This window comes from Globicephala melas, chromosome 1 (genome assembly GCF_963455315.2).
Source record: "Globicephala melas chromosome 1, mGloMel1.2, whole genome shotgun sequence".
Lineage (NCBI taxonomy): Eukaryota > Metazoa > Chordata > Mammalia > Artiodactyla > Delphinidae > Globicephala > Globicephala melas.
The window spans coordinates 25,962,606-25,976,372 of NC_083314.1; the positions used below are offsets into that span (position 1 = coordinate 25,962,606).

Sequence of the window (13,767 nt, forward strand, 5' to 3'; positions counted from 1 at the left end):
AAAGCACCAAATCCTAACCACTGGATCACCAGGAAACTCTCAAGCTTGCTTACTTTAGGGGTATTCCTTGTGGAGTGGGTTTTATTTTTTACCAAACTAGCTTTATTCAGGGTAACTTAAATTTATTCTATTAAAACTACTCTAATGACTTTTGATTCCAAAAATTAAATCCATACTCACAAGGTGTGTCATATGATTAATTTTTCTAAAATTTCTGAATACATGAAAGTAGAAATAGTCAAAAAATAGATGGCATACATTTCACAGCCTAAGGCTAAGATCTTTCATGTATTAAAAGATAAATCACTAAATGGAAAAATGGGGAAAGGTCATGAACTGCCAGTTCAAACAAAGGAAAATACAAATTGTCTTTAGACATGAAAAAAATGTCTACAATTAGGGAAATGAAAATTAACACTGAGTTTCTAATTTTCACATATCAGATTGGCAAAAGTCCTAAAGTTTCATAATTAAGCTTTAAGAGGGAGTGGGGAAATAGGCATGCCTGTATAATGATGTGAGAGAATATAGGGTCAAGACAGCAACACCTACCAAAAATATTCATGCAATTTGACATATTTCCAAGAATTTATCCTAGAGAAAAAGTCTCAGTCTTGCAAAATGACATGCATACTCAGATATTCTTTGCAACATGGACTGTTATAGCAAAAGCCTAGAAACAACCTAAATATCCATCAAGGGTAGATTAATTCAATGTATTATGGTTCATCCATACAATGAAATGAGGAAGCTCTTTATGTACTAATAAAGAATAGTCACCAAAATATACTTATAGGTGAAAAAAGCGAAGTGCATAGTGATTTATATAATATCTCACCACTTATGGTAAAAATACACACACATCCTGCAACTCAATGTCAAAAAAACAAACAATCCAGTTTAAAAATGGGAAAAGGACTAGAGTAGACATTTCTCCAAAGAAGATGTACAAATGGCCAATAAGCACATGAAAATATGTTCAATATCATAATCATTAGGGAAATGCAAATCAGAACCACAAGATTCCACTTTATACCCATTGGGATGGTTATTTTAAAAAACAAAATGTATTGGCAAGGATGTGGAGAAACTGGAGCCTTGTGCTTCGCTGGTGGGAATGTAAAATGGAACAGCCACTGTGGAAAACAGTACAGTGGTTTCTCAAAAAATTAAACATAGAACTACCACATGATCTAGCAATTCTACATCTGGTTACACAACCAAAGAATTAAAAGCAGGGACTTGAAAAGACAGCTGTACATCAGTGCTCACGGCAACATTATTCAAATAGCCAAAAGGTGGAAACAACCCAAATGTCCATGGACAGATGGATGGATAAACAAAATGTGTTATATACACACAGTGGAAAATTATTCAGCCTTAAGGGATGGAATTCTGATACATGCTACGACATGGATGAACCTTGAAGACATTATGCTAAGTCAAATAAGCCAGACACAAAAGGACAAATACTGTATGATTCCACTTACATGAGGTACCTAGTATACTCAAACTCATAAAGATAGAAAGTAGAATGGTGGTTGCCAGGAGCTTAGGAGAGGGGAGAATGGGGAGTTATTGTTTAAAGGGTATGGAGTTTCAGTTTGGGAAAATAAAGTTCTGGAGATGGATGGAAATAATGTGAATGTACTCAATACCCTGAACTATACACTTAAAAACGGTTAATTTTATGTTATGTATATTTACCACAATAAAAAATACATACATACATACAAACACGTGTACTTGCATGGACTATCTCTGGAAGAATTAGAGAAACATAATAAATCTTGCCTTTAGAAAAGGGAACCAGATAGCTAAGTGAAGAGATTTACCTATCACTATATATTTTTTGTACCTTTAGAATTTTACCCTATGTGTATATATTATCTATTCAAAAATTTAATTTTCAATCACACTTATTGATTGAAATCTAAACATAAAGCAGGAAAATGTATATAAGTCAAAATGTATTATGGTCTATGTTTTGTATGAGGCAAAATAAAAATGCCCCTAATTAATGCTACTGAAAACTTGCCTCAATGTTTTTCAAGATGCAACCTTCAAAAACTATTTAACAAGGAAAATGGAAGATAAAATGAACTGCTTCAGAACTTAAAAGATCAAAACAGGACACCCAGATATAAGTAAAAAAAAAAAGATATAAGATATAAGTTAAAAAAAAAAAAACAGGACACCCAAAACAGGACACCCAGATATAACTAAAATATAACATTGTTAATCCAGATTAAATAGAGGAAAGTCAAATCTAAATTATGTACTTCAAGAATATAAAGTAGAGGGCTTCCCTGGTGGCACAGTGGTTGAGAGTCCGCCTGTTGATGCAGGGGACACGGGTTCGTGCCCCAGTCCGGGAAGATCCCACATGCCGCGGAGCGGCTGGGCCCGTGAGCCATGGCCGCTGAGCCTGTGCATCTGGAGCCTGTGCCCCGCAACGGGAGAGACCACAGCAGTGAGAGGCCCCGTACCGAAAAAAAAAAAAAAAAAAGAATATAAAGTAGAATAATAATACTAGCTAATATTGTTCTAAGCTTTAAATCCCAAACTAATTCGTTCCAAGTTAATATTGTTCTAAGAGCTTTAAAAATGTCCACTGACAACAGCTGTTCTCAAACTTTTTGGTCTCAGAACCCCTTTTACACGCTTAAAAATTATTCAGACCCACAAAGAGCTTTTGTTTGTGTGAGTTATATTTATCTATATTTACCATACTAAAAAGTACACCTCAAAGTTTAAAAATATTTATTTACTAATTCATTTAGAAATAATGATAAACCCATTATATGCCTACATAAATAAAATTTTTATGAAAAATAACTATATTTTCCAAAACAAAAAATAAATTTAATTAGAAAAATGGCACTGTTTTACATGTTTGCAAATCTCTTTAAGGTCTGGCTTAACAGAAGGCAGCTGGATTCTCATATCTGGTTCTGCATTCAATCTGTTACAATATCACACATGTAGCTTTTGAAAAACTCCAATATAACTTGTGAAAAATGAGAATGAAAATAGCAAATACTGTCTCAGATTTTTATGAAAATAGTTTTGATTTCACAGACCCCTGAAAGAGTCCTGTGGATACACAGGGGTATACAAACCATTCTGAGAACTACTTACTTACATCAATTCTATGTGGCAAATGTAAAAACTGAGGCACAGAGAGAATAAATCAATTACAAGTCACAAAGCTAGGAATGAACCCAGAAAGTCTGATTCCAATCCCCAGGGTTGCCCCTCAGAGCCAGGAGGAAAGCAGCAGGGGCCCATTTCATAATGTTTTACATAATGATTAAAAAAAAACCCACTGGCTGCCTGGCAGTCACAATACCAGACCTCCACTCCACCTAATGTGCTAAAATTTCAAATTAAATCTTTTAATTCATGCCAAGCAGAGGTAAGGGGTGCTGGTCTGCCCTTCAAGGGAAACAGCATCACTTGAAGGATCAAGCACATTAGGGCAGGAATAGCCAAATGCCCTGGAAGCTTCTCAAGAACAGCTGTCTCTTCCAAACCGAGCTATTATGTCTGTCTCTGGAACTCTTACCCCATTCAGACCCCTCCTTACACCATTCAATCTACACAGAATACTGCCTTCAATTCTTAATTAAAATGTTCAAAAAGAAGACTAATAAAGAGACTAGTTCTATCAGATAGTAAAGCATACTATAAATTGATAGCAATTAATATAGGATTGTCCTAGTATATATGATCAGGAGGTAAGGCAATAGATCAGAACACATAGCCTAAATTAGACTCAATTATAGAAAATGCAGTACATTATAAAGTGGATCTAATAATTCAAGAAGTAAATAAACTGAACTGTTTAGCAATTTGAAAAAAAAATCTATTTAGACCTTCACTTTTAATCATATGCCAAAATAAATTCTAGCTAGATGAACTGTTTTTACAAATAGAGGAGCCTGCTGAGGCTGGGCAAGGCAGGACCAGACCTTATTCAGCACTGCATTCCCAGGCCTCTTCCAGGGCTGCGGCACAGCTGCCCCAAAGAGAAGAAACTAATTTGAGTTTCAACTCTGTGGCTAGTCTATTATTCGATCTTGGGCAAGTCATTGTGCTTCTTGGTCCTTAATTTCTGATTTATAAAGAGTGGATAGTAATGATACCTGCAGCATGAGAACACTCACTGTAAACTTTAAAGTGCTATACAAATTAGCAGAAGGCGTATAGAAACTGCATTCATCCATGTTCCTACCACTCAGATACGCTTAGCATTAATATTTTAGTGCTAAAAACAATGCCAATTTTCTTAGTAATTTTATTTTATAAAGTAGACATTTTAAGAACATACACTTTTCCTCGGGGCCTCAGTACAATTATTTTAATTCTGAATGGGTAAAAGATGCAACCCCTAAACATGTTTATTTCCCCTGAATTGGCCCTTCTATCAAAAAAAGGCCTGGGGCTTCCCTGGTGGCGCAGCGGTTGAGAATTTGCCTGCTAATGCAGGGGACACGGGTTCGAGCCCTGGTCTGGGAGGATCCCACATGCCACGGAGCAGCTGGGCCCGTGAGCCACAACTACTGAGCCTGAACTTCGCAACGAGAGGCTGCGATAGTAAGAGGCCCGCACACCGCGATGAAGAGTGGCCCCGGCTTGCCACAACTAGAGAAAGCCCTCACACAGAAACGAAGACCCAACACAGCAAAAAAAAAAAAAAAAAAAAAAAAGGCCTGGCATCACTGCTCTAAGGGATTTGGGAAATTTTCTCTTCACTGCTACTTTCAGGAAGCCTCAAAGCAGGAGATGAGCCCATGAAATCCATGAAGGGTGGGGTGGAGGGGAGCAGGGAGGGAAGGGGCGACACAGCCCAGCAAGACACCGAATTAGAGAAACGCTGACATGACCTTAAGCAAACTATTTACCTTCTCCTAGTCTCCAAAAACTGGAGATGCCAACCCTTACTGTACCAATAAAAAGACTAAAATGAGGTAATGTACACAAAAACCCTTAGCACCCAACGATAGGTAGACATCAGAGAGCAAGGCTTGAGTAAATGCTGGTTTCCCTTCTCTGTTCCCCCTCTCTTTCATAAAGCTATCCTGGTTCTTCTTGCACTTCCCTGACTTCTCTGACAATACCTCTCCTCTCCTTCCCCAGGAGAACCCTTCCGCTCCAGTGAGAGGTCTGAGGTAAAGGCACGTGCCATCCATATATTTATTCAAATTGCAGGCAAGAGTCGCAAGCTCCCCACCCCATCCCAAACCCTATCAACCACCACTACTGTCCCACCCGGTTTCCCGCTAGGATACTCACACTGCGGAGTGTCATTCACAATGCATGCAGTGAGGCTGGCGCCACTTCGAGCTGTGCAGTGCTCAGCCCTGCACTTTACCCTCACACTTTCCTGGCAATGGCTGAGCCAAGCCTCCCACAAGGCCGACTACAGTTGCAGTGCTGGAAGTTAACTCCACTCTCTACCTTATCCACTGCAGTAAAGCCCATGAACATAGTTGAGTACCAAACAAAACTTTGTAAGGTGTTACTATAAAGTAATGAAACTGACTGCACTTATCACTCTCCTTTCCTGTAATCACACCTTGTACCTTCAGGTGTGAGAAACTAAGGAATACATATACAGTCAGCCCTCCGTATCCATGGGTTCCACATCCAAAGATTCAACCATCCACAGATCTAAAATACTGGGAGAAAAAACCCCAGAAAGTTCCAAAAGCAAAATCTGAATTTGCCACATGCCACAGGCAACTATTTACATAGCATTTACACTGTATTAGGTACTATAAGTAATCAGAGATGATTTAAAATATATGGGAGGGACTTCCTGGTGGCACAGTGGTTAAGAGTCCGCCTGCCACTGCAGGGGACACAGGTTCGCACCCTGGTCCGGGAAGATCCCACATGCTGCGGAGCAACTAAGCCCAAGTGCCACAACTACTGAGCCCGTGCTCGAGAGCCCGTGAGCCACAACTACTGAGCCCACGTGCCACAACTACTGAAGCCCACACACCTACAGCCTGTTCTCTGCAACAAGAGAAGCCATCACAATGAGAAGCTCATGCACCACAACAAAGAGTAGCCCCCGCTCACCACAACTAGAGAAAGCCCGCGTGCAGCAACGAAGACCCAATGCAGCCATAAACAAACAAATAAATTCATATATAAAAAAATAAAATATACAGAAGGATGTAGGTAGGTAATATGCAAATTCTATGCCACTTTTTATAAGGGGTTTGAGCATCCCTAGATTTTGATATCCTCGAGGGGTGAGGGGTTGAGGGTGAGTCAGGGAGGAGTCGGGGTGTGCCTTGGAACCAATCCTTTGTAGATACCGAGGGACGATCGTAGCTACAATTTGTCATACATAAAACCTCCTATTGTTCATTCAGTTTAGCTCAAATTTAAAGCACTTAGTCCTGGGAGTTCCCTGGCAGTCCAGTGATTATGACTCTGCACTTTCACTGCCGAGGGGCTGGGTTCAATCCCTGGTCGGGCAATTAAGATCCCACAAGCCACGCGGGGGGCAAAAAAAAGCACTTAGTCACTTCCAACTGTTTTCTTGGCCTCTGTACTACTAGTTTCTGACTCTTGAGCTTGTGATCCCATCAAATACTCCTCATTCAGCTTGGTCTCCTGGAACAATGGTTTCATTGCCTTTCTTTGATGTACATATGTGGCATAGATTCTACAGCTTCTGTTTTATGCATGTATAATCTCCTCTACCTTTTTGCCTCTTCTTTTTTCATACTATTCTTTGTCTCCTGTCCTCCATTCTAGATCTACCAGTATTCATGTCTTTTTCTCATCTTTTTATGTTCTTTTGTTTTGGTTCTTTTGGTTATTTTACTCAAGGAGTGTATCATGTTTAAGTATTATTAATCCTTCTTTGTAATATCATGTTCATAGCTTGATTATACATAGCTATGTATTTTATTTTTTTAAATTTATTTATTTAATTCATTTATTTTTGGCTGTGTTGGGTCTTCATTGCTGCGCATGGGCTTTCTCTAGTTGCAGTGAGCAGGGGCTAGTCTTCCTTGCAGTGTGTGTGCTTCTCACTGCAGTGGCTTCTCTTGTTGCAGAGCATGGGCTCTAGGCACGTGGGCTTCAGTAATGTGGCTCACAGGGTCTAAGAGCACAGGCTTAGCTGCTCCGCAGCATGTGGGATCTTCCCGGACCAGAGATCAAACCCGTGTCCCTTTCAATGGCAAGTGGATCCTTAACCACTGAGCCACCAGGGAAGTCCCCATACCTATGTACTTTAAAAGCAAATTCTATTCATTCACTCAACAAATATATACTGAGTGCCAACTATGTGTCTAGTACTAAAGCTATAGTAGAGTTAGCCTCATTCACAGAATTTAGTCTGTAGGTTAGAATAGGCAATGTGGATATATATTCTTTCCACCAGATTATGAAGAATAATAAACAGTATAGATCCGAAGCAACAGATAGAAAAGACCTTTTACAGGGTACAGAAAAATAAGTACTTTAAATAGCATAATAAGTCCAAAGAAAGTAAAAAGAAGAGAATGAACCCTCCTCTACTTTACAAGTTGTATCAGCAATTTAGAATTAGAAGAAAACATTTCCAAACCTCACATCCACTGTATTATTTGACTCATGGTCAAATACTTCAAAAGCTTCTTTGATTTTTTTGTGAAATTCTGCTACTGCTATCTCTGCAAAAGAAAAAGTAAATAAAAATTATTTTTTTAACTTTAACTTCAAAACAAAAATTTCAATAACTAGAAATTCTAGGAAAGAAGAACATGGCAGAACTCCTTCCTAATATTTTTTATTGGGGGGGTGGGGAGAGGCTCTGTAGGAGAATGTCTTTACGCAGAGGAGAGGCATGCTGAACTCTTTAAGAGTGAAATGTTATGATGTTTGCAATTTATCTTTCTCCCCGCTTCCCAATATTCTTTTTTTTTTTTTTTTTGCGGTACGCGGGCCTCTCACTGCCGTGGCCTCCCCCGTTGCGGAGCACAGGCTACGGACATGCAGGCTCAGCGGCCATAGCTCACGGGCCCAGCCGCTCCGCGGCACGTGGGATCTTCCCGGACCGGGGCACGAACCCGTGTCCCCTGCATCGCCAGGCGGACTCTCAACCACTGTGCCACCCAGGAAGCCTCCCAATATTCTTAATGTATCATTTGGCATGTTTAACTTCCTCTAGAGATCTCAAAGACGGAGTTTTTAAAACAACTTTTTTACTGAGGCATAATACACAAACAAGAAAGTACCAAAGGTGCACTTATCTCAAGTATACAGCTTACTGAGTTTTTATATATGTATATAGTCACAGAGCTGAACTACCACCCAGATCAAGATATAGAACATTTCCAGCACCAGCCTATCTTCCATCTCAGTTTGGGTAGATCCTAGCCTGAGAAGCAGAAGGAATCCAGTGCCACAGATATTGTGTTTCTCTAGTGTGTCCACCTGTCTTGCTTTACTCTATGCTTGAGGAGGATGGAAACTGGGGAGTGGGAGGCATACAAAAGCAACATGTTACACTCGCTCAAAAAACTTTCAAACTGGGCTTCCCTGGTGGCGCAGTGGTTGAGAGTCCGCCTGCCAATGCAGGGGACGTGGGTTCGTGCCCCGGTCCGGGAGGATTCCACATGCCGCGGAGCGGCTGGGCCCATGGGCCATGGATGCTGGGCCTGCGCGTCCGGAGCCTGTGCTCCGCAACAGGAGAGGCCACAGCGGTGAGAGGCCAGCGTACCGCAAAAAAAAAAAAAAAAAACTTTCAAACTAGTTTTGAAACTAAAACTTACTTAGATGAAACAATTAAAACGTCATTTATTCAGTAAATATTGATTGAGTACCTACTATGTACTACACACTATTCTAAGTGCTACAGTTAGAGCAAGGAACAAAATAGACAAAAATTCCTGCCTCCGTGGAGCTATTTTGTGCGTGGTGGGGGAGATACATAAGCTTATACACACTTGGTAAAATACACAGTAAGTCAAATGGTGCTAGAAAATATAAAGCAGGGAAGGGACATGGGTGCTGGCAATGTGGGTAGGGGCGAATGGGATGGGATGGTGGTTTGGGAAGGCCTACCTAAGTGATAAGGTGACATCTGCACAGACCAGAAGGAGGAGAAAGAGCCAGCCTTGTGAATATCAGCAGGAAGAGTTTTTAGCCATAGAGAACAAGAAAGGCAGAATGGTAGGAAATAAGGTCAGAAAGGTATGAGTTTGAGGGTGGGGACAGATTCTATAAGGGCTCTGCAGGCTACTTTAAGGACGGTGTCTTGTACTTTGAAAGAGATGAGAAACCACTGGAGGGTTCTAAGCAGCGAAGTGACATGGTCTGGCTTCTATTCACTTTGGCTATTATGTTAAGAATACCCTGGAAAGGAACAAGGGTGGAAGAAAAGAGACCAGTTAGGAGGATATTGCTATATTCTATTTTTTTTTGGTACGCGGGCCTCTCACTGTTGTGGCCTCTCCCGTTGCGGAGCACAGGCTCCAAACGCGCAGGCTCTGCGGCCAGGGCTCACGGGCCCAGCCGCTCCACGGCATGTGGGATCTTCCCGGACCGGGGCACGAACCCGTGTCCCCTGCATCGGCAGGCGGACTCTCAACCACTGCGCCACCAGGGAAGCCCTGCTATATTCTAGATGAGAGAATATTGTACTTACTATTTGAAAAACAAATAGCTTTTCTAGAAAAAGTGGAAAGAGAGAGATTAAGTATGAGTTTAGATATTTTAATTATAAATATATTCCCTTTACCCTAACATAACCACTAACATAACATTTTGCTGTATTTTCCTTTCTTCGTACACAACCTTTTATAACTACCATTCATTCTCCTAACTACTTCACTGAAATGTTTTATTTTTCCAGGTTGCAACATAACCTTCAATTCTGAACAGTACCAAAGGAATGTAACAATTTATTGATAATGTTAATTTTTCTTTATTATAATAAATAACATGGCAGCAAACTTCTACTAGTTTAATAAGCAAGTAAATGTTATCTCATTATTTAAATTTACAGCTCTTTGCTTACAAGTAAGTCTAAATAATGATCCTTTATGCTTGTTTACCACCTCTATTTTCTGTTATGAATTGTCTGTTCATGTTCTCTGCTCATCCCTACTGCGATCTTCTGTTTTTTCTTAACAATTTGTATGAGCTCTTTAAATAATAAAGACTTAACCCTATGTCATGATTACTGAAAACAATTTTCCAGGTCAGTTGTTTTCATTTGTTTTCCTAAAATGAAAACAGTTCCATCTCCTTTATGATCACCAAAATCACACATGATTCCTGAAGAAAAAAAAAAAGGAAAGAAGTTTAGACTAAGTAAAAACCACTTCAAATCCTACCAAGCAGAGTTAACTACTCTTAATGTTGTCCTCTAATCTAATTTTTCACTCAACAATAAACTGTGAGCATCTTTTTATTCTCAAAAAAAACTTATTACATTATCATTTTTAGTGGCTGATATTCCATTATAGAACTTTATCATAATTTATTAAACCAACTCCCTAATTGTAGACATTTAAGTAGTTCCCAACTTTTCTGTTTTTACAATAATTCTTGAGTGAACCATTCTTCCCAATTCGTCTTTGTGCATTTGTCTTATTATCTTGCTGAAATACAATAAGTTGAATTTGTGTTAGATATTGGGAAGGCTCTTATTAGTCTTAATAGTACCGTGGGAAAATCTCACTGGTTATAATACTGCCATTGCACAAAGCTGATGTTTGCTTTTTAAATTTAAGATTATTTTTTAAGTACATTATCTTTTATTTTTATTTTAGTCACATCTGTTAAGATTTCTTCTCATCCTTTAAAGTTTAGAAACATATCCTTTGAAAGGACCACCAAAAGAGGGAGAAAATCATCCTTTTTCTATAGGTTTGGTGAATACTCAATTCTATTTTCTTCTACAATTTAAAAATACACTTACTTTTAAATCCATCTGAAAGTTATTTTGTCATGATTCAAAGTGAAAGATTAATTTCTAATCTTATTTTAGTAATTTCTAATTTACTAAGCACTTGAGTTCTTTCCTCCTACTTTATAATGTGTTATAATCCTCTATGTGATGGAGACTAGTTCTATTGATTGTCTATTCTATCAATTCCATTCTGAATTGCATTTCTAGTCTTACACCATTACCATCCTATTTTACTTATTACCACTGTTATTGGTCTTCTTTTTAGGAATGTTCTTTAATATTCTCACCCGTGTATTCTTCCGAATGAAATTTAGAAATCCAAATAAAATTTAGAAATTCCAAATAAAACACCATTGGGAGTTTTATTGCATATTGCAATGAAGCTATATGCCGAGAAAGAATTAACATTTTAAAATAGTTTTCGGACTTCCCTGGTGGCGCAGTGGTTAAGAATCTGCCTGCCAATGCAGGGGACATGGGTTCGAACCCTGGTCCAGGAAGATCTCACATGCCATGGAGCAACTAAGCCCGTGCATCACAACTACTGAGCCTGCGCTCTGAAGCCCACGTGCCACAACTACTGAGCCCGCGTGCCACAACTGCTGAAGCCTGAGCACCTGGAGCCTGTGCTCTGCAGCAGAAGAGGCCACCATGGTGGGAGGCCCGTGCACCACAGCAAAGAGTAGCCCCCGCTCGCCACAACTAGAGAAATCCCGTGCGCAGCAACAAAGACCCAACATATCCAAAAATTAAAATAAATAAAAATTTTAAAAGTCTTTGAGACATTCTAAAGAAACTTGTTAACTTTAATGCAGCATTTTCCAAATTTACTGGATCATGGAATCTCCTTTTTCCAATTGTCATCTGTCAGGAATAAATAATGCTTTAATTGACATTTGGAACTTCCCTAACTCAGGAATCCTCACTCACTGGACACAGGTATGATGTGAATGGATTACAGGGGCATCCGAAAATACTGATGCTCTCATTTCTCAGTGTGGCCAGGTCGAGGTTGGGCAGCAAAACGCAACTATTCCAGGGCTTCCTAGCAGGAGGCTCAAAGTAGTACAGGATCTGATGGCAAGCCCCTTGGTCACACAGGTGGCAAGCACAGCAAATGCTATCAGGTACCCACTGCTCCACACTTGCCATGAAGGCGATCTACCACATGGGCTCCTATTTCAGAAGCCAGAAATCAAATGCACCACTGCTTATCACGGACAAGGAATCCATGGAGCCACTGGAATAGTTCGTGTTCCACATGCCCATGGAACATAATATACAATCCAGTGTTGAGACTGAGGAGGCTTGTGGCTCTAAGAAACAGCCCCCAATCCTTATCTTCACATATATTGGCTAATTCTATCCCTGTACAGCTGATGGGCCCTTTTAGTATCAGCCAAGCCTGCATCATGGCTCTAACAACACATACATATTATATAAATTAAATCTTCACCATTATTTTTAAATAACTGATATGAGAAAGTTCAACTGGATTAAAAAACCATTTGCATTATATCACAAAATTTTCTAAGTTATATTTATTAATTAAAGGAGGAGTTTTTGACAGAAACAAACTCACAGACATAGAGAACAAACTAGTAACTAGTGGTTATCAGTGGGGAGAGGGAAAAGGTGAGGGGTGAGACAGGGCTATGAGATTGAGAGACACAAACTACTATGTATAAAATAAATAAGCAACAAGGATATATTATACAGCACAGGGAAATATGCCATTATTTTGTAATAACTTTAAATGGAGTATAATCCATAAACACTGAATCACTATGTTGTACACCTGAAACTAATGTAATATTTTAAATCAACTACACTTCAATTTAAAAAGGATACATTTTTGAGATTATAAATATAATTGCAACTGTTTTAAATTTTTTAGTGGTTGAGAAAAATACTTTTACATTTTTACACAAAGTTTCCCATTGGTAATAAACTATCAAAAATTGAGGAGCGGGCTTCCCTGGTGGCGCAGTGGTTGAGAATCTGCCTGCTAATGCAGGGGACACGGGTTCGAGCCCTGGTCTGGGAAGATCCCACATGCCGCAGAGCAACTAGGCCCGTGAGCCACAACTACTGAGCCTGTGCATCTGGAGCCTGTGCGCCGCAACAAGAGAGGCCGCGATAGTGAGAGGCCCGTGCACCGCAATGAAGAGTGGCCCCCGCTTGCCACAACTAGAGAAAGCCCTCACACAGAAACAAAGACCCAACACAGCAAAAATAAATTAATTAATTAATAAACTCCTACCCCCAACATCTTCTTAAAAAAAAAAAAATTGAGGAGCTTGGGCTTCCTTGGTGGCGCAGTGGTTGAGAGTCCGCCTGCTGATGTAGGGGACACGGGTTCGTGCCCTGGTCTGGGAGGATCCCACATGCCGTGGAGCGGCTGGGCCCGTGAGCCATTGCCGCTGGGCCTGCGTGTCCGGAGCCTGTACTCCGCAACGGGAGAGGCCACAACAGTGAGAGGCCCGCATACCGAAAAAAAAAAAAAATTGAGGAGCTTATATTTAAAAATCTGATCAGGAATTGAAAACAGTCATCCCTCGAATCCACAGGGAGATTGGTTCCAGGACCCACGATACCAAAATCCGAGGACACTCAAGTTCCTTATATAAAATGGCATAGTATTTGCATATAACCTACACACATCCTCCCATATATGCTAAATCACCTCTAGATTACTTATAATATCTAATACAATGTAAATGCTATATAAGTAGTTGCTGGGCACACTGCAAATTCAAGTTTGAATCTGAAATTGAAAGCTTCGTGTTGTAAACATCTCTATACCCATCACCTGTATCAAACTATGACTAATATTTTGC

At 39.8% G+C, this 13,767-nt stretch overlaps 1 protein-coding gene across 3 annotated transcripts in view; it reads right to left on the reverse strand.

Moving 5' to 3' along the window:
* The window catches only part of EFCAB2 (EF-hand calcium binding domain 2), a 126,910-nt gene that overhangs the window by 50,313 nt on the left and 62,830 nt on the right, over positions 1–13,767 (reverse strand). For 2 of the 3 annotated variants that reach the window (XM_030868520.3, XM_030868519.3), the window contains exon 2: positions 7,598–7,682. In XM_030868520.3, the coding sequence (XP_030724380.1) occupies positions 7,598–7,682 (85 nt within the window). The remainder of the gene's footprint in view (positions 1–7,597; positions 7,683–13,767) is intronic. The other variant, XM_060305863.2, reaches the window with a different exon arrangement.